General features: G+C 41.5%; 1 protein-coding gene across 1 annotated transcript; it reads left to right on the forward strand.

The window, feature by feature from the left end:
* The first annotated feature begins 1,175 nt into the window (after nt 1-1,175).
* Nucleotides 1,176-24,714, forward strand: IREB2 (iron responsive element binding protein 2). The gene is made up of 22 exons (XM_021546785.2): nt 1,176-1,403; nt 2,002-2,091; nt 5,049-5,214; nt 6,365-6,502; nt 8,511-8,732; nt 10,310-10,379; nt 11,395-11,578; nt 12,136-12,275; nt 12,651-12,822; nt 13,865-13,965; nt 14,402-14,518; nt 15,614-15,773; nt 16,604-16,739; nt 17,342-17,426; nt 18,036-18,192; nt 18,474-18,598; nt 18,889-18,993; nt 19,265-19,407; nt 19,848-19,995; nt 20,085-20,207; nt 20,724-20,909; nt 21,552-24,714. The coding sequence occupies exons 1-22, from the start codon at nt 1,385-1,387 to the stop codon at nt 21,663-21,665; spliced, it is 2,901 nt and encodes a 966-aa protein (XP_021402460.1). The 5' UTR covers nt 1,176-1,384; the 3' UTR covers nt 21,666-24,714.
* The last annotated feature ends 1,258 nt before the right edge of the window (nt 24,715-25,972 follow it).

The following is a 25,972-nucleotide window of genomic DNA, read 5'->3' on the forward strand; positions in this document are numbered from 1 at the left end:
AAACCAGCGATAAACCATCCTCGCTTTCTTCTGGATAAGTTCTCCCTTGAATTTGACTTATTTCAGGATGTCAGATGCCAGTTGGGAAATGGAAAATACATTCTGGAAACTTCAAAACCTTCGTTCCTAGACAGTTACACATTTCCTTAAGGGACTTAATTCTAGAAGAATCACACAAAAAATAGTAAGCAGAACAGTGCAGTAGCTCAGGTGGTTATAAGCAAAAAGAAAGTTTTCAGTATAAAATGAAAGCCAAACATTGTGTTAAAACCAAATACATATGCAATTTGCTTTCCAAGAATCTGTCTGGTATGTAGGAAGGACACAAACCTCTAAATATTTAGGGTTAAAGGATTTCACATGTGAGCAAGAAATACTCCATGCTGCCTAAGATTCCTTCCTCTGGATGTGCCTGACACACAGAAGTCAGCCTTCAGCCAGCAAAGGGAGATAACCAGCAGCCGTTTATTCACTGGCATCCTGAGGACTGAGCCCGGCGAGCTGGGGTGTCTTTGGCAAAGGAGAACAACTGGTGAGTGATGGTTCGGCACATCCCTGGACTTGATGATCTCAGAAGTCTCTTCCAACCTCGTTATTCTGTGATTCTGTGTTCCGGGCGTTGCTGCTGGGCCCGCAGGCTCCGCAGGGCTCCGCTGGGCGCTGCCCCGCCCCGAGTGCGAGCTGCGAGCTGCGGGGCCAGGCTGGCAGGGAGGAGGCGCTGCGGGAGCTCGCAACGCGTTCCGCTACCTGAAAGGGTCCTACAGGGAAGGTGGGCAGGAACTATGGTGATAGGACAAGGGGGAATGGGTACAAATTCAAAAGGGGAAATTTAGATGAGATGTTAGGAAGACATTCTTTACTGTGAGGGTGGAGAGGCGCTGGAACACGCTTTCCAGGGACACTGTGTATGCATCGTCCCTGGAAGCGTTCAACGTCAGGTCGGATGGAGCTTAAAATGGGAGCGTATGATCCTTCGGGCGCAACCGCGCCCCTCGGCCTCGCGCCGAGCGGCGGCCGCAGCGCCGCGGGGCCGCGCCCGGGGCTGGGTCCGGCCGGGCCCGGGAGCCCCCGAGCCCCGCCCGCCCCGGCCCCGCGCGGCCACGCCCCCTCACTGTCCCGCCCCCGGCGCGTCCCGGCCGGCAGCTCCGCCCGCGCGCTCGTCACTGTTATCGCGAGAGCAGCGGCTGCCCGCTCCCGGCTACTTCCGCCCTCTCCGCCAAGCCTCGCGCGATCTCGTGCCCTTTCCTCCTGAGCAGGGCGCACAGTCTCGCGAGAGCGCGGCGTGCTGCGGCCGCGGGGTGGGGCGCCGGGCGCAGTCTCGCGAGAGCTGCCGGCCCGCCGGCGCCCCCCGGCCCGCTCCCTCGCGCTGACATGGTCGCCGGCGATGGACCCTCCCAGAGCAGGTCGGTCACCGCGGGGACGGCCCACGCCCCCGCCCGCCGCGACACCGCGGCCCGGGACATCGCCTCGCCGCCGAACGGCGCCGTACCGGGCCACGGGAGTCCCTGCGGGGGACAGCGGGCCCGTCCCCGCCCCGCTGTCTGCTCTCTCCCGGGGGTTATTTACTCCGAGCACCTAATGGCTGCTACGAGCTTTATTTTCGTGTCTTGTTCCCTTGACGTTGGCTTGGCAGTCAATGCTTTGTGCTTCCTGCTGTATTAAAACCCGTGTCTCTTATCTGCGCTGGTGAGGTGTCTGATCCTGTGTGTAGATGGCAAACTGAGACAACAAAGGTCAGGTGTGTTCAGGCTGTGCTGGCGACCTGCACTGACCTGCATGTACCTACTATCAGTGCTGCTTTTAAAATTCACCTTAGTCACACATCTACCTCACGAGGTATCTCAATCCGTTTAGAAACCTTTCCGTGTTGCTTCTAATTACAGTCTAGAGAAACGTTATTTCTGGCAGAATGAGAAGTAAAATCTCTTTTTGTGAATCCTCAGTCAGCGCTGAAACCACCCGTTGTTTTGTGGCTGTAACTCTGGTTGTTTCGTCCCGCAGGAAGCCCTTACCAGCCCGCCATTGAAGCTTTGCAAAGCCACCCAGAGAAAAAGTTTTACAATGTGTCGAAGCTCGGAGGCGCCAAGTACGGTACGATGCTCTCCGGGGTAATCGGGGTGGTACCAGCCGCAAGCTGCACCACTGGTGCCCTGCGGTGGCAGGAGATGCAGTCGGGAATTTCTAATGGGTGTGTTTGGAAGCTGATGATATCCCGATTTCTTAGTGTTTTAAGGAGTTTGCAGGGGTAATACTTGTAGATCTTATTTACTAAGGGAGAAAGTGCAGGTCTTTCTGCAGTTTTCAACAGTATTCCAAATCAGAAGAATTACTCACTTTGGAAAAAAAAAAATTAAGTGACAAAGAACTCTAATGCTTCCAAAATAAATGCAGCTTTTTCTGTAGTTCTGTATAGCTTCATGGTGTTCTAGTTTCTCCTCCCCAGCAGCCTCACATAGTGGGTGACTGCCAGAACATGGCTCCTGCTGCAGGGTGAGGTTTAGTGGTGCTCACGCTGTTGCTTAATCTCAGCTTGTCATTAGTATGCAATGGCTGTCTGTGCCAGTGAGACCTTCATCGGGTCTCTGTGTCCAAGTGCTTTTCACAGTGTTGCACGTGTGGTGGGAGGGGAGTCCACACCGGGAGGGAGCTTTGCTCGCTGCCAGCTGGAACGGCTTTAGTCTTGCAGGTAATCAAAGCATGCTGGCATTATTCTCTCCCTTTGTCTTCATGTTAAACTGAACTACTTATATGGGCTACTTCGTAAAGGCACTTGGGCTATTTTTTTTTTCCAGTTTTGCAAGGTCTGAATCTTCTATATTCACAGAATTTGTGCTATGCTTCTTGAATTAAAAAAAAAAAAATCATTGGATATTTCACTTTAAACCCATATTTGAACACAATTATTAATTCCATGTTGTTTAAAGAGAATGGGGGGGGGTACAGCTGTGTGCTCTTGCAATTTTTCCCTGCTTGTAGTAAAAAAGTCAGTCTTTCAAATAAGCACACATGGAGGAAACAGTGCTTGGTCCAGGAAGAAGCAGTGCTGTGCTAGTAACAAAACCAGGCAGTTCTACAGCAGTTTTGTGGAAAGCCTCATGACAGGAGTGGAACTAAAACAATATACAACTTTCTGCTGCTTGCAGTAGCAATGGGTATTCCTGAACATACTGTCAGGAATCTAAACAGACTGTGCTAACAGGGTCCTTGTCTTCCAATAGAAACTTCTGTGCAGAAGCTGGAAGCCTCATGTTAGCTTCAAGGTAGCAAAATACTAAATAACATCTAGACATGGGACAGCACTGGTAACAAATCGAGCATCTGGAATTGCTCACTGCATTTGTTGCTAGAACAGTTTGAGTTTTACCTGTCTGGCTGTAATTTGACATTAATTGCCGGTTTATATTAATCAGATTACTAATGTAAATGTTAATTGGTTTAGTTACCAGTTTTCTAGTGTTTTAAGACTTACGGAGAAAATGAGAAGAGCTCAAAAGGATTTAGGGCAGAGAGGACATGTGGAGATTTAGACCAGGCTCTTGCTGGGGCTGGAGCTCATGTGGGGAATCTTCCATGATTAAGCTGTGCCAGTCTGGGAGGACAGAGATTCCACTGCCTCCATGGTACTGTGCCTGTCCGTGCTGCTTTTCCCTCGTGCCCAGTGCCCGTGTCCCTTCCTGCGCTGCTGCGAAGTCCCGCCTCCCCCTGGCTGCGGGCCCGGGAGGCCCGGTCAGATCTGCCGTCCCCGGGGGCTCGCCAGCCAGCGCTGCCTGCAGCTCCTGTGTCCGGCAGTCCCGGCGGCTCCCAAGGGCCCTGTGCCGGGTGTCATCTCATGGCTGGAGCTGTCCTGTACCCTGGAAGCCCCAGACTGCTCTGTGTTGCACATAGGACCTGCTGGTGCAGTGCGATTTTTTAACCCACAAGAAAGCAAACAAGTTCTTCTCTGGGAATCTGGCTTTTAAATCAAGAGAGTGGGGGCATGAAGGTTCATGAGACCTTTTGGATGACATCTTTATACTCAAATTTAATCAAATCTTAAACTCAAAATAGCGACTTGTCTAATTAGACAATAGTGGATATTATCTCACAAAGACACAGTGAAAACAGAGTCAGCAAGTTCTATAGTAGTTTGTGAACAATCAATTAAATTAGGCTGAGACCACTAAATTTATTTTTTTTTTATTAAAGCCAGAACTTAATTATTTCTCATTCCTTCCCTAACTTTCCTTAGGATTTCTCACTGTTCTTACGAAGCTAACTGCCTGCTTGAATTATGCTGAAAATAGTGGGATTTGAGGGAAAAATGTCAATCAATCTTAATTTTTTTTCTTTAGTGGTTATTTTGTTTTGTTTGTAGTGAATAGTGACATTGGGGGTTTTTTTCTCTTCCCTCTTACTTAATTTTCATTTCCATTTCCCCTGTTTTTCTGTGAAGGAAACTGCTGCTTGTCTTTACCTTGATTCATATCAGTAGCAAACTAACTTAAACTGTATTTAATGAAATGTTCTTTATATTTTAGGGAGTGTGTTAATTTTAATAGAGGTGCATGGCAGAATAATTTCTGGTCTTTGTATCACTGTTTATTGAAAATAATATTCTGGCATTGGTTGCTTTGACTTGGTATCTTGTGTTACGGAATGGCAAAATTTGCAGTTAAAATGGTTTTCAGTATTCCAGTACTTGTTGCTTTCGTCCTGCTCTGATCAATAATCCCAGGTCCGTATTCCTTCCATCTCTCCCCTGCCAGCCTAGTATACCTTATGAACTATCACTGTCTGACAGTGTGCACAAGCCATTAGGATCTCCCATTAAAGTCCCATAGGATCATGCATCCACGTGTACCTTTTGCAACTTTGTTCCATGTTGTGTAGGGAAGATCAAACCCAAAGGCAACTGGAAAAGCAGGCTCCTGAAGCTCTCATCTATCCAAACCCTAGAAAAAAACCCTGCATTCCTCAGAAATATGAGATTGTAATTTTTTTGTAATTTTAAAAAACTGTGTAAGCTGCATGTGCTGCGCTCATGGGGTCTGTCCCTTGCCTCACCCCAGATACTCTGCCTTACTCCATACGAGTGTTGTTTGAGTCCAGTGTCCGTAATTGTGATGGCTTCTTAGTGAAAGAAACGGATGCTATGAACATCTTGGACTGGAAAATAAAACAGAACCATGTTGAAGTGCCCTTCTGTCCTGCCAGAGTTGTTCTTCAAGACTTCACGTAAGTGTGTGGGTGTGTGCAAAACCCCCAAAAGAACCTGTGCAAGCTCAGTGAATTTGTGTTGAATTCTTTGGTGTGAGAATAAATCACACTTCCCCTCTTGATACCCAGGTAGAAACCTGTGCCCTGCCTCTGCTGTGCAGTAGATTTCTCATGATTATTCCATATGGTGCAAGGGTAGGAGTTGTTTGTAGGGTACACTGGCTTTGAGGCAGGTTGGTGAGGCTGAAACTGCTGGCCTGCAAGGAGCACTTTACAGGATAAGAGCCAAAATACAAAGGGAAGTGGTGATGTTTTGGCTGTAGCCAGATGGTTGATAGTTCACACTGTCACTGAGAGTTCTTCCTTAAGATAATTGAAGATTAGATAGTGCTTATTCCACAATGAGTAATCTAGTTGAATCCATGCATAATATAGAAATACATATATATATACATAACACATATATGTAAAAAGCAGCTTCTTAGGATGTTGAACTTTCTTAGTGATTTGACTATGGCATAGCTAAAAGGGCAGTCCTTCAGCAGTTTGCAAATATTCCATTTAAGCTATCTTGCTGACTATTTATTAAGAAGTGATATAATTTAAAAAAGGAATTATGCTGATAATAAAAATGAGGTAATATTTGCTTAGCAAGCAAAGTCAATAAGATTTATGTACTGCTGTGTTCTGTAAACATTGCCTCTGTCTGTTTTGTACAGCAATAACATATTGTGAAATGCTACAAGCTTCAGAAATAGCTGTTAGACAAATGATACATGCTGAGGTGTTAAATGTATAGCACGAGCTCTACTTGCATAGCAAGGTCCTGTTGTAAAGGTAAGGAGTATCTAACGATGCCTTCTGTACTGAAGTGCCATCACACTTGAGAAGCAAAGCAAGACACAAGAGAAGTGTGGTTATCTTTGAGAAGGTCCCATGTTCTTGTTTGGTATGTTGCTTTCAGACACGCTGTTGCTCATTGAGAGGGTGTACCAACTCCAGTGACTTTAAAAATGGCTCAAGTCCTTTACAATTTAGAGAATAAGAGGTGTATTTTTTGAAATAGGATATAGCTGCTTCCAGACTTGAATAAAATGAAAAATGTTTATGCATTTCAGTGAGTTAATGTCTCATGATGTTTTACTGTTTTGTTTTTCTGTCTTGTCAGTGGAATTCCAGCAATGGTGGATTTTGCTGCCATGAGGGAAGCTGTGAGAAATGCTGGAGGAGATCCAGTGAAAGTCAATCCTGCCTGCCCAACTGATCTCACTGTTGACCATTCTCTCCAGATTGATTTCAGCAAATGGTAACGTAATTTTTTATAATTTTATTTTTACAAGCAATACATTTTTGTGTGGCACTGAAGCGTGGGTTCATTTAGGTCTTGTTACTATCCCATCAAATCATTTGCCATATGTGGATCCTTAAAACAAGATGTGGTGGTATATAAAAAAGTGCTGGATAAAAATGGATAAGCACTCTTGAGGGAGAGAAAGAATGTTTGTGAGGCCTTACGGGTGAAGCTGACTGATAATCCAAATTCTGGACAAGATTTTGCTGAAATAACAGGATCTGGCATGGTTTCCAGAAAATAATGTGTATCAAGAGAATGATGCAGGGGGCGTTTGCTGTTTTGCTTTGCTCTGAATGTATTGTTCAAGTTAAACAGAACTTTGTTTCCAAACATGGCTGCCTTGTCACAGCTCCAGAGAAGGGGCCTGCAGTTCTGCTGGGCATTTTGAAAGACTGTCATTGCAGCCCATGGCTTGTGACTAGTCTGGGTTTTTATGGGCTTTGATTTAACACCACATAAATGAAGCTGTGGATATTTTCAGAGAGAGAAGTATACTTGGAGAAGTCTGGAAAAGTAAGGGAACTGGAGAGCTACCAGCATGGTTTTCTTTGTTTGACAGACAGTGATGTGATGAATACTGCCTGGGGCTGCCTTAGCTAGAAACATAAGTACTGCACAGGAGGAAAAACTTGGAGCTTTTGTTTAGTGTTTGCTGAAGTAAATACTGATATAATGCAGCTTCCCTTCACTTTCTTCCCTGCCTCTCGATTGTGGAGCCTTCCAAAACGCATGCAGAATTGCATAAACTGCTCAGGCTCTTTGGAAATGTTAAAAGTTCATGGGGAAAAAGCCTGTGGTCAAAGGATATATGGATGTGTGAGACATTTCTGTCAACCTTCCAAATACTCACAGGATTTCAGTTTGCTGAGTATCAGAAGAGCAAAAACTGCAGATGATCTGTTGTCCTGCATATGTGTTGTCAGTTCCGTGCTCTGTCCATGCCTGGGTCCAGAGGGACAGCTGATTCCTTTGCAATTAGGACAGCCTAAAATTATCAGGCAAGAGGCCTTCGCATGCTGCTTTGTAACGATAAATCCAGCCTCTGGAGCGTTCCTTTGGAAAGCTGTGGGGCTCAGCAGCTGCTGGTCTGTGATAAGAAACCCTTTGCTGCGGGGTGGTTTGTGCTGCTTTTATAGAGGGCTCCCATCTGTGGGTTACATCCTGGTGGGCTGTGGTGGGATTTAGACAAGGTATCTGCTGAGGCCAGGCAATGCCCTGCACTTGGCATAAGTAAGGATCTGTCTGTGTTACTGAGGCAGGAGAAAGCAGTGGCTTTAATTGCAGTTTTGTGATTTAATAATTATGGAGAGAGGTGAAAGTAATTAGTTTTTCACAATAAGCTTTCTTTGCTCTCCTGCAGAGACCGAATGTTGCACCAATAGAAGGTGGTTGCTATATGGACTTTATTTTTTTTAAAAATCCCGGGTTTTCTCTATTAGTTCTGACTGGCTTGAATAGTGTATACAATTTCTCTGTGCCTTCAAGAATTTGTATAAAAAGCCTAATTATGATCAGGTTATGTTTGTTTCCTTGAGAAAGCTTTGCTTGCAATCATTCCTCTGTGGTTTTAATAGAACATGTGCAGCACTAAGTTCAGTCTACCATTTGTATGAGACTCTACCCACATCTTCCAAGTTTAAAACTCTGATTTCAGCCTTTGCAATGTTGTTTAGAAAGATTTCTGGTCTGTTGTGAAGAAATGGAAGGAGTTGTTTGGTTTTAATCTTTCAGACAATCCAGTTCCATTCACTTCTTATCGCACGACATGACTTAACTAAGTTTATCCTGCGACAGTTTACTTTGCAACAGGATTGTAATAAAATAACTCTTTTTTCAGATACTATTTCATAAGCTGTTGAAGGGATTTCAGAAAATACAAACGGAGGTGGGAGGGTGCGTGGTGTGTGCGTGAAGAAGCATATTGCCAGTGCCTCAATGAATGCTGTGTTTGATGTTGCAGTGCAATCCAGAACGCTCCCAACCCTGGTGGGGGCGAGCAGAAGCCACTGGCCCGGCTGTCCCCGCTGAAGCCGCCGCTGCGGAAGCCGCCCCCATGCCGGGGCCACAGCAGCTGCCAGGGCTCGTGCAGTGCAGGCGAGGCCGGCCGCAGCTCGGGACCCTTCTCTGCGCAGATTGAGAACACCCCCATCCTCTGCCCCTTCCACCTGCAGCCTGTGCCTGAGTAAGAAAGCTCCTTTGCTAAATTGCCTTTTGCCTTTGTGTTGTGGAGCTGCCTGTGACAGCTCGGAGAAATCGGATTTTTTTTTTTTCTAAACATCCTTCTGTAGTTTACACCCATGCCACAGAAAAGTTGTTTCAGTATCTAGAAATAGGTCGGATGTAACAGACAAGAATTAGTCTGCGAATTTTGCTTTTTACAAGAGGAGATTCATTGAACATTATGCAGATGGCCACCTATTGGCTCATGGGTGTGACTTTGAAATATTGCTACTGCTGTCATTTCTTTACAACAACTAAGCACAGGAGTAATTCGCAGTCTGTTACAAAGCAAGCCTGATTGAGAACTCAATGAAGCATTTATTTCTTTCTAAAAGTAACTCATAGATTTTTGTAATAACTCTTCAGAAGTCTCTTGCTCTTAAAGAGCTAAGAACTAGGTTATATATCATCCTCCAGCCTGTACAGGATCTCACAGTCGATCTATCACTGAATTGAAATTCAGTAAATATCCTGCCTGTGTAGTAGCCCAGAGGAGCCTCATGTCTGTGCCTCTCCCAGATTGCTGTGTCGGTAACAGGCCGTTGCACACTGTTCCACCCATGCCAATTATGTGTAATTGTCCTCCTTCAGCTGCTGCCTCTTTGTCTGATGGATTGTTGAGATCCCTATCTGCGTGCGCTGAACAGGTGTACAATTAAAGAGCTGATCAGATCCTGCAGTGATATTGTGTGGAATGCTGTGGTAGCATTATGGATGTGGAAATGTTCCTGCTCAGTGCAGGTGTAGGAATGCAGGAGTGACATTTTCAGCACCACGAGTGTTCTGACAACACACCAGCAGTGGTATTTATGAAGCTGCAGGGTGAACGCTTACTGTCCCTTGGGGCTTGGTGAATCAGGAGAGCTGCTGACCAGCTGCAGAAAAGAAAGGGAAGGGTCATGACTTCAAAATGAAATACATTTCTAAGAATTGAGGACTTCCTTCCTGGTATATAGCAAGTGTGTTCCCTTCCTTGTTCAGCTGCTCAAAGCAGAGGTTATTCCTTTTAAGTTACGGAGTACTCTGTTAGAACAACTATCAGTATCTTAATAAATAACACATACAAAGAAAAAATAGTTCATTTTAAGAGACTGTAGTGATGAGTACTTGTGAAGAAAAACTTGTGGCTTGGAGGGAAATATTAAAATGGAGGATAGCTACAATTGAACTAATGAACATCTTGGTTTAATGTATGGAGTTCTGAGATATGCAGGCCTGTGAGTTAACTGAGAGGGAACAAAAGCTTCTGTGTATTGTAGTACATGCTTGGAATAGATCTCTCAAAGTATTTTTGAGATCACACACTTTAGGCAAACCATACCTAGAATAAACAGGTTCTCAGACACAGCACATATGCAATCAGCTATTTCTCATTGTTTACAGAAAGCTTGCTGCAGGGAAGCAATTATCTTTGTTCTAATAAACCTCTTCAAAGACTCCTGCAGACTTAAATAAGTCTTTCATCAAACAAACTAAAAATTGTTTTTGTGTAATTTGAAATAAATTATGACAGTGCTTGTGAATTTGTTTTCTTCCGAGGCCTGAGACAGTATTGAAAAATCAAGAGATGGAATTTGGCAGAAATAGAGAGAGGCTTCAATTTTTTAAGGTATGTCTGTGTACCTGCAGCCTTTGTGGTTTGGGGTTTTTTAAGAGTCATTTGTCCACCAGTATTCAGGTTTAGATGATAAATTAAATGAATCATTTGGAACTGTCAAGTTTTCAAATCTGAATTTAAACAAGAGAAGAAAATTTACTTTCTAACTTGAAAAAGTTTACTCTGATTTGGTTCTTGTAGTGGGGATTTATGAAGCACTGGTGTTTTTAATGCCTTTCATGAGCTCAGTGCCTTAGGTCACAGTGAGTTTCTGGCTGAAAGGGTCATTTATCCACAACTGTGTTAACAAAAGTTCATGAAGTTGGAAGTGTTGAGTGGAGACCAGTGTTCAGATATGGCTGCTCTTTAACAGAGCAGTGGAAGTCCTGTGGTGAACATCAGCTTCTCTGCTGCCGGGCAGGGCTCTGCAACATTCCTATTTGATCCTTATCCTCTGTTTTGATGTGGTTTAGGAATTCACTGCAATAATCCTTTCATGGATGTAGACTAGAGGTTTCTTTCTGAAAGTTGCAAATTAGATTTACATTACTAAGGAAGGAAATGGCTAAGCTGAATCTTGTTACAAGTATCCGTGTCCAGTCTATTTAATGTACAATCCTGAGCTTGCAAGTGGTTTCACCCCGGTGTGTCAAACCTAAATTCTGTTATGCTATAAATATAAATTCTGCTATAGATACAAGTGCTTGCTTAGGTTTGGTTGTCTGATTACCAGTCTTAGGCAGGCTTGTAATCAGTTATGTGAACTGGAAGGTAAGAGATTTCTGCAGCCCTGCTTTTGAAAGGGACATGAATGACTGATTCAGCCTTCAGAGGAATTCAGTGAAAGGTTTTGTTGATGATTAAGAATGTATTTAAGGGCTCTGTTTGACAAAGGGACAAAAGCCACTTGGATAAATAGCAAGGACTCCTCTTTTTGTGTGTTTATTTGTCCTTTTAGTTATGTTCTGAGAATTGAATGTAGCTTTGAAAAAAATGCAACTCTTTTATTCTTTTGGAAAAATTACAGTGGAGTTCAAAAGTTTTTGAGAATATTTCCATAATTCCACCTGAGATTGGAATGGCGCATCAAGTGAATTTGGAATATTTGTCCCGTGTGGTTTTTGACGTGAAAGATTTCCTGCATCCCGATAGTGTGGTTGGCACAGACTCGCACACAACCATGGTAAATGGCTTGGGTATCTTGGGCTGGGGTAAGTATGCTCAGAACTTCATTGTTCTTGGAAAGGCAACCAAAGCTTCACTAAAAAATATTTCTTCCCACTGGTTGGTTGTATCTCAAGCATAACAGACTGTCTTGAATGATTCTTCTGAATCTTTTATGTCTACAAGTAATCTTGAATAACATTTCTTTCCATTGAGAAATGTAATTAATCCCTTGTAATTTAAAGAGAAAACAACCAAAAACTAGCTGATACTCAAATAGGTGCTGTTTGTACAGCAGAAATTTGTGTGGAAGATTAGTTTTAGATATAAAATATTTTCTAGTTGACTGTGATGTCTAACTTGAGCAATAGTCTTGCTTGATTTTATTTTTGATGTGCAGATATTTAATGGAACTTCTAAATTTCTTGCTGTGTCCTTGTTGGAAATGGAGCGATGCCCTTCATTTGTGGGAGAAAAGCAGCAATATGTTTATTGTCATGAGTCTTCAGGCTTAATATAAAGGGGTGTATTATTTTTTCGGAGCTGAACACACAGAGTATAGGTTGGTGAAGGAGTGACAAGCCATGTCCTACTCTTCCTGCAGGTGTTGGGGGCATTGAGACAGAAGCGGTGATGCTGGGAATGCCGCTCACTCTCACCCTGCCTGAAGTGGTGGGCTGTGAGCTGACAGGCACAGTCAGCCCCTTTGCCACATCCATAGACATTGTTCTCAGCGTTACAAAGGTACAAGTTCAATGCCTTTTCAAACAGAGAGATTAATGCAAGTACTTCTAGTGTTGCTTGAGAAATTAATTATATGAGGGGAGTGTTTTTAGTATGCCTTTAATCGTGACAGTGTAGAAAGGTACAAATAATCTCTAACCATTTTTATTTGCTAGTCCTTTGAAGTAGTGGGTTTTTTTCTTTCCCTTCTATAGTGGTTTGCTTACAGACCCTCTTTAACTAAAAATAATTCATTATAATTTTATTTTTTTTTTCCAAACATTGGCTTTAGGGTTTCAACTTTTTGTTTTAAATGCTCATGACTTGTGAATTGTAACAAACACAGCTCGCACTGTACCTCTTTGTATACCAGGTATTGTGTGTTCTTTCCAACAGCATCTTAGACAAGCTGATGTCGCTGGAAAATTTGTTGAGTTTTTTGGGAGTGGTGTTTCCCAGCTGTCCGTAGCAGACCGAACCACAATAGCAAATATGTGTCCTGAATATGGTGCTATTCTGAGTTTTTTCCCTGTTGATAATGTGACATTGAAGCACTTAAAGCATGCAGGTAAATATTAAACTAAAGCAAGGATTCATTGTCATTGTGCTTTTCAGTTGTGGTAATATATGTTTTTTGCTCTGCAGAAAAACCCAGTATAAGAACTATAGAGTTTTTGCTTAAAACTCCTTAATTGTTATGTGGTGCTTTTCTGCAGAATTCTGATGTGGATTTAACATGTAATTAGACTTGTGCTTGAGGTTTGTACCCAGTCTGGTCCATTTGTCTAATGCCTGATTTACCAACATGGTACTGCTTTTCACATCCAGAGTCCTAGTTTTTGGAAGCATATATAAGCCTATAAAAATATCAAGGAAGTTTTCACTTATTTTGAAATACGTATGGAATGTAATTCTTCTTGATTTGAAATTAATCCAATAACCACCTGCAAAATCAAAATTTAAAATTATTATTATTAGTAAGTGAAACTGCAGAACAAATCTGAACATCTCTCTGATTTTTCCCAGTGGTTTATGTTTCCCTTTGAAGTGCATGATTTTACTGGCATCTCAAGCTAAGCAAGGAGGATGTCAGCTCCTTATCAAGTTACTGCAAACAGAAAACCACAGAGTGACAGATGCCAAAAAAAGCTCATTCATGAGTGAGACTGAGACCTGTCACTTTTAAATAAGAGTTAAATGCTTTCAATAGCAAACATTTTTGTCTGATCAGTGCAAGGCAAATAAATGGGTTTGGAAGAGTAGCCAGCTATACTGCCTATTGTCAGTTAAGCAAAGGGTCTGTATTAGACAAGGAAGCTCTAACACAGAAAAGCCTTATGGACTTCAGGGACACAACTGTCAATTTAGTAAGACTTATGCTAGAGCTGGAATAGCTTATTTTGTTCCTTGACATAAGAAGAAAAGTTAAAAACTGTCATAATTTATAAATGTTTTGTGTGTCATTCCTGGATAGAAGTTGGGATATGGAAGTGGTGAAAAAAAGTACTTTCAATATTACACTTAAAACAATCTGAGTGTCTGTAAGTTGTGTGATTTATTTTATTTATGTCTTTAATGTGGCTTTCTCATGTTTGACATGACTTCCTTAGGTTTTGATAAGGCCAAGCTTGAAGTCACAGAAGCATATCTTAAAGCTGTGAAGTTATTTCGAAATGATGAGGGTTCTTCCAGAGAGCCTCAGTATTCCCAGGTATGCTTGAAAGTAGTTGTTTATTTGGTTCCCATAAATAATTACAGATGATTTCACAGTCTTGTCTCATACTGTAACTTTCATTGCTTTCAGCAAAGTTGTTTTTATTAACTTGGAGTTTTGAGAAAGCAGAGTTTGTAAAATGTAGAGGGGGTGGGGATAAGAAGGGAAGCATGGTAACATGTCAATACAGATACCAAATTCCAGTCATCCCAAGGACTGTGAATGGTCGAAAAGTTACAGATAATGTTAAAACATTTGGAATAAGAGGAATAGCCTCTCGAGTGAGAGGTGTTGAAAATGGAATCCCAGAGTTCTAAACATCTGAGAACACTTACATTTGGAACAAGAGTTCCTAGGTGTCTCGGGAATATATTCCATACACTGCTGGGCTGGGGTTGGTAATGCTTGCACTTTCTGTTTCTTGGTTTCTTAGGTAGTGCAAGTTAGTCTCAGTTCTATAATTCCATATGTCAGTGGCCCCAAGAGATCCCAAGACAGAGTGGCTGTTAATAACATGAAAAGTGACTTCCAAGCCTGCTTAAATGAAAAGGTTTGTATTATGATGCTTCAAAAGGTATTTCCTATCATTCACATGAATAAATGTGTTAACTATTCCTTGCATACCTACTGAGCCCTCCTTATTGCTACACAACTGCTTGTTCAGGGTGTTCTGTTCTTGCTTGACAGGCATCCCAAGAGTAAATCATAGGTGTGTTTAACAGGAACATGAGTTTCCCAAAGTCCTTAACTTCACAGTTTAGATTGCCTGGGAGAAGGAACTTTAGGTAGTCCATAGTGTGAGCTTAGCAAACATTTTCACATTTTCATCCTTTTTTAATCACTTTTATACTACTTAATTTCTGTAATAGAATTTACCCTAAATTCTCATCACACCTTAAAGAAGATGCAGAAAGACAGCCAAGATTTGTAGCTGAATGTTCAGAGTTCTTGCATTAGCAAATTATTTTTCTTTACAGTTTAATTTGTCTTCACAGAGTGAAGTTTTTACTATGAAGGTACTGGTTTTGGTTAGGGGTATCCATGGGAATCTGAAGAGTGCAACTAATATAGGAATGTACTTTCATTTTCATTTCATTTATCATTAATACTCAAGACTTACAGCAGTATTAGAAACAGCTTATAATGAGGCCTGTGGTACTGTGGTTCAGTTGTGCTGGAGATCATAGCTGATGGTGGAAAACAAAGGGCGAGGTTGAAAGAGACCTCTGGAGGATGTTTGAGTGCTGAAGAGCACTCAAGTGAGTGTGGAAAATGCTAATGGACCTACTCTGGTTTAGTTACCACCCTCTTGCAATTAAAATCGTGGACATGCTTCTAATTCAGGAACGTGTATCATGTAGATTAGACAGGTATTCTTGAGGGGATGTTCTTCCATGTATACAAGGAAGTGAGTTGTGGAACAGCCACACAAAGACTGGCATTTGTTCACAACTGTTGCGAAGCTAAAACTTGTGAAGGAAGAAGGCTGAGACCTGTGTACAGACAGAGGGCTGCTTTTAAAATTATGTAAGGGTTCCCAGTGGCACAGCTGAGTTTTATTTCAAAACCAGTGTTCACTTGGTCTTGCTGTATTGTCATCCTTTCGGTACTGTAACAATTGCTAACATGTATTTTTGTCACTCAGTCTGGTGTTAAAGGGTTTCAGATTGCAGCTGAGAAGCAGAATGACATTGTGCCTGTTCAGTATGAAGGAAATGAATACAAGCTGTCCCACGGCTGCGTTGTCATTGCTGCAGTCATCAGCTGTACAAACAATTGCAATCCATCTGTCATGCTTGCTGCAGGTATGTTGGGACCAGATAGCTCAGCATTTTAATGGTGCTTCCATGCTTCACAGCCCTCACCTTCACTTTTGTAGGTTCTCTTTACAGGTTTGAAACGGCAGACTTGTAGCCTTAGCTTGTAGGTTCTGGCTGGGATATATAGGGAGAGTTGCTTTTCCATAATACAATCTAAGTTTGTCCTATAAAGCAGTATTAAGGAGAGCAATTATAAAATCTATACACTTGGTAGTATAACAGCAAGTAAGCAGTTCTAGGGCTCCTAGGGCTCCTGTCAGTGCACAGTGGCATAGCTGATGCAGGAGATGGGCTTTAGCTTCCAGCTTGTCCTCATCCTTCATGAGCTGTCATGTCACAGCCAGCACAGAAACTCTGTATTGCTGAGCAGTTGTTCTGTTATTGCTTCAGGGGTATCTGCCACACCTTCGCAAGCTGCAGATGATTTTGCTGGAACAGCTCATCTGTCAGACCTTGCTCTCCTCTTTTTAAGATCCTCTGTGGCCAAGGTGAGCTTCCCCTTAGAGCTGTTTGGCCTGTCTCTGGAGGCTGAATGGATTGGCACTATGAGCTAGAACATGGTAAAGAAATTTGTCTTAGACAAAGTAAAATGGGTGTCTACCTACCAGGAATGGGAATAAAATTCTGCATGGTATTGTTATGCATTAAGAAACTTCCTACAGGCCTGTGATTTCTTGAATAGTTTAATAAACTGAAAGTTGTCTAATCCTCTGAGGGTATTTATGCTTGATTTAACTAAGGTAGAAGCATACAGATGTCCTATGAAGGGATATACAAATCAAAATCTGTGTCCTTTTTTCCTTTTTGTTTGGTAGGACTGCTGGCCAAAAAAGCTGTTGAGGCTGGCCTCGTGGTGAAGCCCTACATCAGAACAAGTTTATCACCTGGCAGTGGCATGGTTACACATTACCTCAGTTCCAGTGGAGTATTGCCATACCTCAGCAAGCTTGGGTAAGGCCTGGCTCGGGGTGAGTCTGGGCAAGTGATGCATGCGGAGGTTGTACAGGCTGATAAATAGGATTACTGTTCATTTGGGGTTGGCTAATTCCTAACTTAATAGATTGTTGTTTCGCTTATTTGCTGACTTAAAATTATTCTGCTTCATTGTATTTCCACTTAAAAATTTCTGATATGTAGTTCTAATACATCAGAGCTGGTTTTCCAGTCACAAATTACTTCATTTTAGGTGACTTGCAGGACAGGATGTATTGATGATGTGTTCCTAAAGTGGAAGCTGGATGCAAATTTGTCAGGACAAGTCTGTATTTGTCTTATCATTGCTGCTGTCAAGGGTTGTTTAGTTTCATTGCTCTGTAGCAGTAACAGAACATGTTCAATATTCTATAACAGTGCCCAGCTGTTTACATCTGGGCACTGTTACAGAATATTGAACCAGTGTGGTTTACATAAGTGGCATGTAGTGTCTGTTCTTCATTTTCTAAAAAGTCTTAACTATCAAGAGACAAAAAAAATCGTAGGGATTGTTAATAACATAAAAAGCAGTTAATGTTAATAAATGACCATGTGTGACTTGATTGGTGTTTCCCATTCAGGTTTGAGGTTGTTGGTTATGGGTGTTCCACCTGTGTTGGAAACATGGCCCCTTTGCCAGAAGCCATCAGGAATGCAATAAAACAGGTAAAGTTCTGGCTGGCTTGTTGAACACAGAAATGTATTTCTCACTCAGTTAACTAATTCAGAAATACAGTCATCCATGCAAAATACACTTCATTTTTGGTTTGGATTTAACATGATATTGTTGGCTATTTGCTTGTTGGAGGGAGACCATGCCAATTGATTGCTGTGTAAAATAAATGTAATAAGTGGTATTTGTAGAACACAGTTATAAATTACAAGATAAATTCATATGATCTAATCTTGCAGAGGATGCAATGTGTAGATTTTGTATCATAAGTGAAGAGGAGGGTTTTGAAGAGCTATGTGCTTGAATAATTTTAACCAGCACTGTCTAAACAGCTACAGCTTTTTTCTCTTCTAAAGCAGAAGAAAAATAAATGGCAGGAGAGGAGTTGAATGAAGTAAGAGGAGAGCACATCAGAGGGTCAAAAAAAAAAATGAGAAGTGTAGCGAGAGGGAGCAAAATGCCTTTTTTTGTGTCTGTTGTTGTGTTAGAATAAATATTTGACGTGCAATGCTAAAAGGACATCAGACTTAGTCAATAGAAATAGCATAAGCTGTTGAACTACTCCAAACTGCTGGACCAGTATGTCTGGGTCTACCTTTCAGGGTGATATCATTGCCTGTGGGGTATTGTCTGGCACGAAGAACTTTGAGGGCCGCCTGTGTGACTGTGTCCGTGCCAACTACCTGGCATCCCCTCCGCTGGTCGTGGCCTACGCCATCGCGGGCACCGTGCAGATAGACTTTGACACGGAGCCCTTGGGTGAGTGTTTTCCTACAGCTTCTGTTTCCACAGCTGGTGCACATGGGCACAGATTGCTGCACGTGGTTTCAGCACCCAGAGTCAATACATTTGGAGAGAAAACACAGCCATATTTGGTTTGCTCATGGCTAAAGCAAAGCTTTCACTTAACTGATCAAATTCTTTGTCTTTCTGGTACCATCTCTGCAGGCCTGAAAATATACATGTCTGTATTCTAATACAAATCTCAAGTCTAATAGTTTATTCTTCCAAACTACTGTTGTGTTTAAAATCTTACTCAGGCACTGGCTTTAATGGCAAAAGTATTTACTTACGAGATATTTGGCCCACCCGACAAGAACTTCACACAGTGGAGGAGGAGCGTGTGATATCATCCATGTTTAAGGAGTTGAAAGAAAAGATGGAGGTAAGAGTGGTCTGTTCTACATAATTTAAAGGTTGCATTTCATTGTAGCTTTGTGGTATCTTGCAGTTGAATGTGATTGGTTTGCCATTTATTTGTTATAGTAATGGAGGGCATAACTGAGATGGGTACTCATATTCCTAAGTAATACCCAGTGATGTAATTTGTAATATGTGTAATAGAAAATTATTTACTAAATAATAGTAATTAATAAAATCACCAGTATGTCATTTGTTTTTGAGTGTAAAAATAAAACAAACTAACTTCTATTTGATAAATTTTCTTTCTTCTAGAAAGGAAACAAACGATGGAATTTACTGGAAGCACCAGAATCAACTTTATTTCCCTGGGATTTAAAATCTACTTATATTAGATGTCCTTCTTTTTTTGATAAACTTGTAAGTAGAGTGGATCTACTCACCAGATCATATGCATTGCATTTAAGTAAAGGATTAGCTATTACAGCAAAGCTTCAATGTTGAACTAAAAAAATTTAATTATCACTCATATTTCTCAGTCTTTTAAATATTTGTGTCTCTGGAATGAGTGGGGTCTGTCCGTCTAGAGGCCTTCCTATACTGCAGATATGTTTTATGTCTCTAGTTCCTGGAAGAAAATGTTTACTGTTCCTTTTGTTCCCTCTGTTGTTGTTTCCCCCCGCCCTGTCAGGCCAAAGAAGCAGTTCCACCACAGGCAGTTGAGAACGCCCACGTGTTGCTGTTCCTGGGGGACTCTGTCACCACGGATCACATTTCCCCTGCCGGGAGCATTGCAAGGAGCAGTGCTGCTGCCAAGTACCTGACCAGCAAAGGGTGAGCACTGCTGAATAATGGATCAGCATTGCCACCTTCTCTAGAAATGTCTGTCTGCAGAAAGGGGAGACTACATTTGGAAAAGCAAAATACTTAATCAGTGTTAATAAATATGCTGGTAATGGTAAGAGGATTAGTAAGGTAGGTTGTTTCCTACAACAGTCTCCCCATAATGCTTCTGTAAGTACCACACTGCTTGCAGCACTTAATAAAAAAGTTGTAAAAAATTAGTTTAAAATTGTGGCTTTCCTCATGAATAACCTAGCAGTGATTTGCACATTGTTCATGATTTATGATAATTACATTTGTTGGAGGTCCAGTTCTTTACATCTTCCACTGAAGGCGTAGATATGCTGCAATAATTATAAGAAAAAAATCATAATAGTCTTTTAAATCAGATAATCTTTAACCAATTTCTTTCAATTTACTTTTTATTTCAGACTCACACCTCGTGAATTCAACTCTTACGGGGCTCGAAGAGGTAATGATGCTGTGATGACAAGAGGTACCTTTGCAAATATCAAGCTTCTGAATAAGTTCATAGGAAAACCAGCTCCTAAAACAATTCACTTCCCATCTGGACAAACGGTAGGAATATATTTGTTTGCACAGCTACTCTGGAATGGGGAGTGCAGGTTTAGAACTCACTCAAAGTGTGTCATTTTGTCATTCCACAGCTAGATGTGTTTGAAGCAGCAGAGCTGTACCAGAAGGAAGGCATTCCTGTAATTATTCTAGCAGGAAAGAAGTATGGACTGGGTAGCTCAAGAGACTGGGCTGCAAAAGGGCCTTTTTTACTGGTACTGCTGGTTTGTTTGGGTTTAGGGGTGGTTTTGTTTTTTCTGGAAATACCTAAAAATGCATTGTGTAATTTCTTTGTTAAGAATCTTCATGGGAGAGAACCACTAGTCAGGATAGATCTGAATATCCTCATTATGTAATTTACTGTCTTGGATGCCAGACTTTGAGACAAATCAGGCATTTGTCTATGGTAACCTCTGTTTGGCCTCCATGAGGTGTTCAGAATCTTTGTTGGAGGCTAGTTTCTACTGATATTGAGAATATATTCTGAGTCAGACTTTGATTCATGTCCTGTTAACCCCAGCATGTTCACTGTCTTTAACAAACTCCATTTTACACTGCATGGACCTGCTCTGACTTGTTGGCCTCCATCTAGCTGGGACTGAATGATGTTACCAGGGTACTTAAAGGACTCTGTGCAAAGCACTCTCTCAGTTGAGTTTGAATTGCAAGATGTTGGACATAATCTGTGTTTGAAGGTTACACAGTGTTTCACTCTGCTTGTATTTTTCCAGGGTGTTAAAGCTGTCCTAGCTGAGAGCTATGAGAAGGTTCATAGGAGTCAGCTGATTGGAATTGGCATCGCTCCACTTCAGTTTTGTCCTGGGGAAAATCCAAGTACTTTGGGACTCACTGGCAAAGAGCAATTTTCTATATTGTTCCCTCCAGACTTGTCGCCCAGAATGACATTGGATATTAAGGTATCTTTGTAATATTTTTAATTTCTCTGTTGAATATTCTGATGCAGAGGAAAAAATCCTTAATTCTGATGGTAGGAAGCAAAGCAAGAAAAGATAGAACTTCAGTCTCTTGGAAGATGAGCTTATAGTCGTGACTGAAGTTTGTCATGGCTGTTGGAGTTTCCCAAAGTACATATACACATGTTCTTTGTACATAACTTTGTGTGCAGCCTGATATTCTTGATCATTCTGAGTGGTATTTTGCCCCTCATGGGCTTGGTCTTAAGGTGGGATTGAGTTTGTCTCTCGTAAGTGTGATGATTTGAGAGAGGCTTTAGCTCTCCATGCTCTGTAAACAAGCCCAAAACACAATTGGTGCCATCTTAGGGACCTGGTGTTCTTTGGTTACCAACAGGCCCCTGGCATGCTCCCAGCTGCATCCAAATTGCACCACAGCAAGCTTTCCTTCCGTCTGGCACCAGCAGGCTTGGGGCTGTACAGGCACATGAGAGGGCTGGATTTGCTTGTGTTCAACAAAACTTGGGGTTAGAATGTTGACTGAGAAATAAGCAAGGGGAAGTGAAAGCAAAGAAGCAAAGCTTAATTGGTTTCTTTCTTTTTGCCTTTTTTTTTTTTTTTTTTTTTTCCCCTTTTCTTTTGAAGACAAGCACTGGAAAAGTATTCAGCGTGGTTGCCTTGTTTGAAAACAATGTGGAGATAACTTTATACAAGAATGGTGGAAGTCTAAACTTTGTGGCTCGAAGATTCTTATTATAGTAGCTACTGACTCTCTGGGTACCCTGCATAACTGGTAACTCAAAAAATGCCTTGTGTGTACCCAGGAATCTGTACTGTGGAACTGCAAACAGTCCTAGTGTGCTCAAAGTTACTTCGTCCATGGATGTAAAGATTGTGAATCATTGTAACTGCAACAAGATCCTTTCTGATTTTAAATAATATTCTAATGGTGCTATTAAACATTGCTAAAATCAACATGTGTATTGTGACAAGACAGCTGTAAGTATGGAGGGGATGTTTTATGAGACCATTTTGTAAATAAACTATGCGAAATCAAAACTGATTGTGCTGAAGATTATTATGTAAGAAGATTTTCTGCAGTTGTTTCCACTCATTTTTTGCACCTGTAAGTCTGTATACTGCTGTTTGTTGGTTTAAGAGTGGCAGATGGCATGGAATCTTAAAGGCCAAACAGATTTTTTTTCCTCAACCAGAGCTTAAAAAAGGTATGGAGTTTTCCATTTCTTTAGGTTATGGGCTGAACAAAACACAGTCCACATGAGGCCCATGGTATCTTGCATCACAGATGTTGACTTCCTCACCTTTATGGGATTATATTTCCTCTGGATCCAGATTTAAACTGCTCAAGCTATGAAATATGTGAAATTCTGGGTGCTTAGAAATATGGGAAATATTTCTGCATTTAAAAACAAGTCTCCCAGTTGTTTCATTCATGCAGGTTAAGCCATGTTTCTTCTTCCCCTTTCATTAAAGTATGTCACATCTGCTTCGAGGGATGCACTTTGCCATTTGTGATGTCTGTTTTTATTGTGCTCTCTGCAGTATCATCAATGTACGCCTTTTAAAACGTTTGCTAGGGCTGTTTGAATTCCTCTGCTTTAAATACAACCTATCTAATACATTACACGTGTCAGATGTTCAAGAGCTAGGTGGCCACACTGCCTTTGAGTGCTTTCTTACATGCTGACAGCTCCCGGCTCTTACAGAGCATCCCCTTCTGAGGAGGAGCCTGGAGCACTGAACAAACCTGTCTTTCATGGCACAATTCCAGCTGGCTGGAATTGTCAGCACACTGAGGGTAAAGCCCCTGTTCCATAGCTCATACTGGCAGGAGATGCAGAGTTGCTGCAGCATGGCTTGTGTTCCCACTTCACAGAGCTTAGGTGGTGTCTGAGCTGTGCAAGTGAGTCTGCAGCTCCAGCAGGCTCTTCCTGTGCTCCTGTCTTGAAAAGCTTCATAACTCAATTTACAGTTTGTGTAGAATTTAATTTCTTCTGGAGAACAAAACTGCAATATTTGCCTATAAATTGTCAAGATTTTGCTTTAAGGATTTTTGTTGTTGATAAATGTTGTCTTAAATATCAAAACATTCAAGAGGACTATATTAGCTTTATTTACATGTACTTTTATAACCAGACACTGAAATAGTTGACTTGTGAACTAACAGATGAACTATTCAAATCTTTAAATAGTATGTTTGACATTCCTTTAAAAAAAGCCCTGAACCCAAAATACCCCAAACCTCTTGCATAATTATATCAATACAGTGTGTTAATTTTTTGACAGTTCAAAAGCCAAGCTAATTTGATTGACATAAATTTGATACTTATTTTTCTGTTTTGGTAGACAAAGTTCACTGAAGTTTGAAGTTCTGTATAATCTGTTTTTATATTTCTCTAGTTTGATGCGATTTTCTTTTAGGTGAGATGAAAACCATTGCGGTGACTCCTGCCATTTCTAAGGGGGTAAATCAATGTGGTTTTGAATATTATATTGTATTGAATGCTGAACGGGTTCCTGTTCTGTGGTACACTTCCATTCATTCTATCCAGAGTGACTGGGCAGATCCTACTTCTTGTACAACTGTGTGTAATACTATTTTGTCCCGGCTCAAATGTATATTCTTGATTTAGTTCAAGGAAATGCTACTGGGGAGCAAATGGGAATTTAGTGCTGGTACATAATGGTGCCTCATGCAGATGGTGCAACTGCAACTCCATGCCTATATACAAGTCCATGCCTATTACTAATGCTTGAAGGAAACACAGCCCCCTGCCCTTTCTCCATGCTTCAGGAGACAGGGATCCAGGCCATGTCAAGGCAGGCTGATGAGGTGAAGTGCAATTTCAAGGCATGTGACTTGCCTGTAAGTTGTCAGAGTAAAGCAAGTCAGTTCTTTTTAGACACAGGGGGCTTCATGACCTTAGCAGCTGCTTTAATTCTGCTACACTGATGTGTCTTGTAGTCCATGAGAGAGAAGTTCTGAGCTATGCTTGGGCATAGGGGCTGCTCAGCTGGAGGCTCCTATTGTTGCTGCAGCAGGTTGAGCTCTCAGCAAGCTCAAGTCTGGCATTTCTGAGGTGTGCAGGCTGACTCCTACCCTTGAACCTGTACCCTGTGGGGTGGGGGTGTCCATGTACCATCGGCTCAGTGCAGGGGAACACCTGGCTCATGACCCATGAGAACAGCCCTGTTCCCTCTCCCCTGTGCAGGGTGCAGCTTGGGAGCCCAGCAGTCAATGAAGGCATTTAACTGGGCACACTGCTGGGACCCTGAGAGCCATAGGTGGGCAGGAGTGGCAGGAGCCCTCTGGCAGCAGCAGGGCATGGGACAGTCAGGATTGCTGTGCTCACACACCAAACATTCAGTTAGAGCTCTCTTTGGTATACTAAAGCATAGGAGGACATGTACCTGTTTGAGAAGTGACTCTGTGTTAGATGTATTTAACCTAGACCTCTCTCCATTTGGATTTGTGGGGAGAATCTTGTTAAAATTTTTGTAAATGTTTTCTCTTCTTGCTTCCCTCTTCCCATCCCAAACTACAAAGTTTTGGGATAGTGTTGATGTTTATACATTTTACACCTAAGTATAAGGACAAGAAGCTATGTATATTAATCCTAATTTAAGCAAATGCAAATTATTGTCTGCTGTTTAAAGCCAACAGAACAGTCTAAGTTTTAAGTTCAGTAAGTATTGCATAGATATATCTTAAGTTCAATTGATGAAAATTGTGCATACAATGTTACCAATGTTGTAAATTATTTTTAATAAAGAAAATTGTATCACAGTTCTTGTATGTTACTGTCTATTTTGAATAGATAGTAAGGAATACACATAAAATGGTACTCTGTGTGAAGACAGCGTGAATAAAGAAAGGGGATAATATTGTCTATTATATAATGATGCATGTTCCATTTACTTGTTAGGAGTGAGTCTGGGCTCACAAAGCATGATTAGCTGGTGTAGAAGGATGTTCTCTGGATTAGCTGTGCTCCAGACTCTGAATGTTGTATCAAATGCTGTTTTAATAATTTTTTCTTTCCCTTCTGAAAAATGTCTCATTTTAAATCTGGATGAAATCCTGTATTAAAGCAAGCTGTTTGTCAAGGTTACAACTCTGACAAGATCCTTAGAAGTGATTTGGGGATGTCCAGCACTAACCTACTTCAACCCTCACTTTCAGCACAGGCAGTAGACTGGAGTTCAACTCATGGATGCTAAATTATTCAAATCTATATTTCTTTAGATAATAAGAGAGAACAAAGTATAACCTTCAAACTCTGCCTTGCTTCACAACCACAGTGAGCTTCCCCCAGAGTACCGGGCAGGCAGGAGAGGTACAGAAGTTTGTAAGTCTTTGCTTTCGGCAGTTCAGTCTGGCAACTGAAGCAAGAGTAAGGAGTACAGATCTGCAAAGTGCATTGTAATCTTGTTTGCAGAGTTCAGGAGTGCATTTCTGTAATCAGCTATGTTAAACCACAGCAAGAATACTTTCCCACTGTATCGATTTTACTCTAATGAGCTAAAGCTTTAGGGCCTCAGAGGAGAGGGAGTCCTAAATATTTTAGAGCTCTATTCTTTGTGAAAAAAACCCTTAATTTTGTGATTTCTAGTGAGAAGAGTTGGTCAATGACTTTTATTAACATCTGTTCTGAAATTGGAGAGAAAAAAATTGTTTCTTGGGGAAATTGTTTCCCTTTTCTAAATTCCCTATTTGATTAAAATAAGCATTTGATGAAGATAATGTTTTCAATTTTGTGTCCCTAATATTACAAACAATACTGAAGTTTTGTGGTAGAGGATTTTTAACTGATTTACTTAAGATGCTTCAGGTGGTGTTGTTTGGGTTTGGGGGGGAGGGTGGGGTTGTTGGGTGTTCTTCAGCATATCTTTCCTAAATTCCTTTTTCTTCAGGTTCCTAATTCTGTCATAGCAGGGCATCAACTACAGCAGATTACCTCTTTTTCATTAGGAGTTTCAGAAGGTGTTTCTATATTAATCTTAAGGTTTGTCATTGTTTTCATTAAGGGTCAAATTTTCTAGGA

This window comes from Lonchura striata, chromosome 11 (genome assembly GCF_046129695.1).
Source record: "Lonchura striata isolate bLonStr1 chromosome 11, bLonStr1.mat, whole genome shotgun sequence".
Classification (NCBI taxonomy): domain Eukaryota; kingdom Metazoa; phylum Chordata; class Aves; order Passeriformes; family Estrildidae; genus Lonchura; species Lonchura striata.

Bases quoted from the DNA above. Each gene is read 5' to 3' on its own strand.
- IREB2 (XM_021546785.2), top strand. The intron at 14,519-15,613 runs GTTTGTATTATG...TTTGTCACTCAG, and splicing joins AAGCCTGCTTAAATGAAAAG to TCTGGTGTTAAAGGGTTTCA. The intron at 18,599-18,888 runs GTAAGAGTGGTC...TCTTTCTTCTAG, and splicing joins AGTTGAAAGAAAAGATGGAG to AAAGGAAACAAACGATGGAA.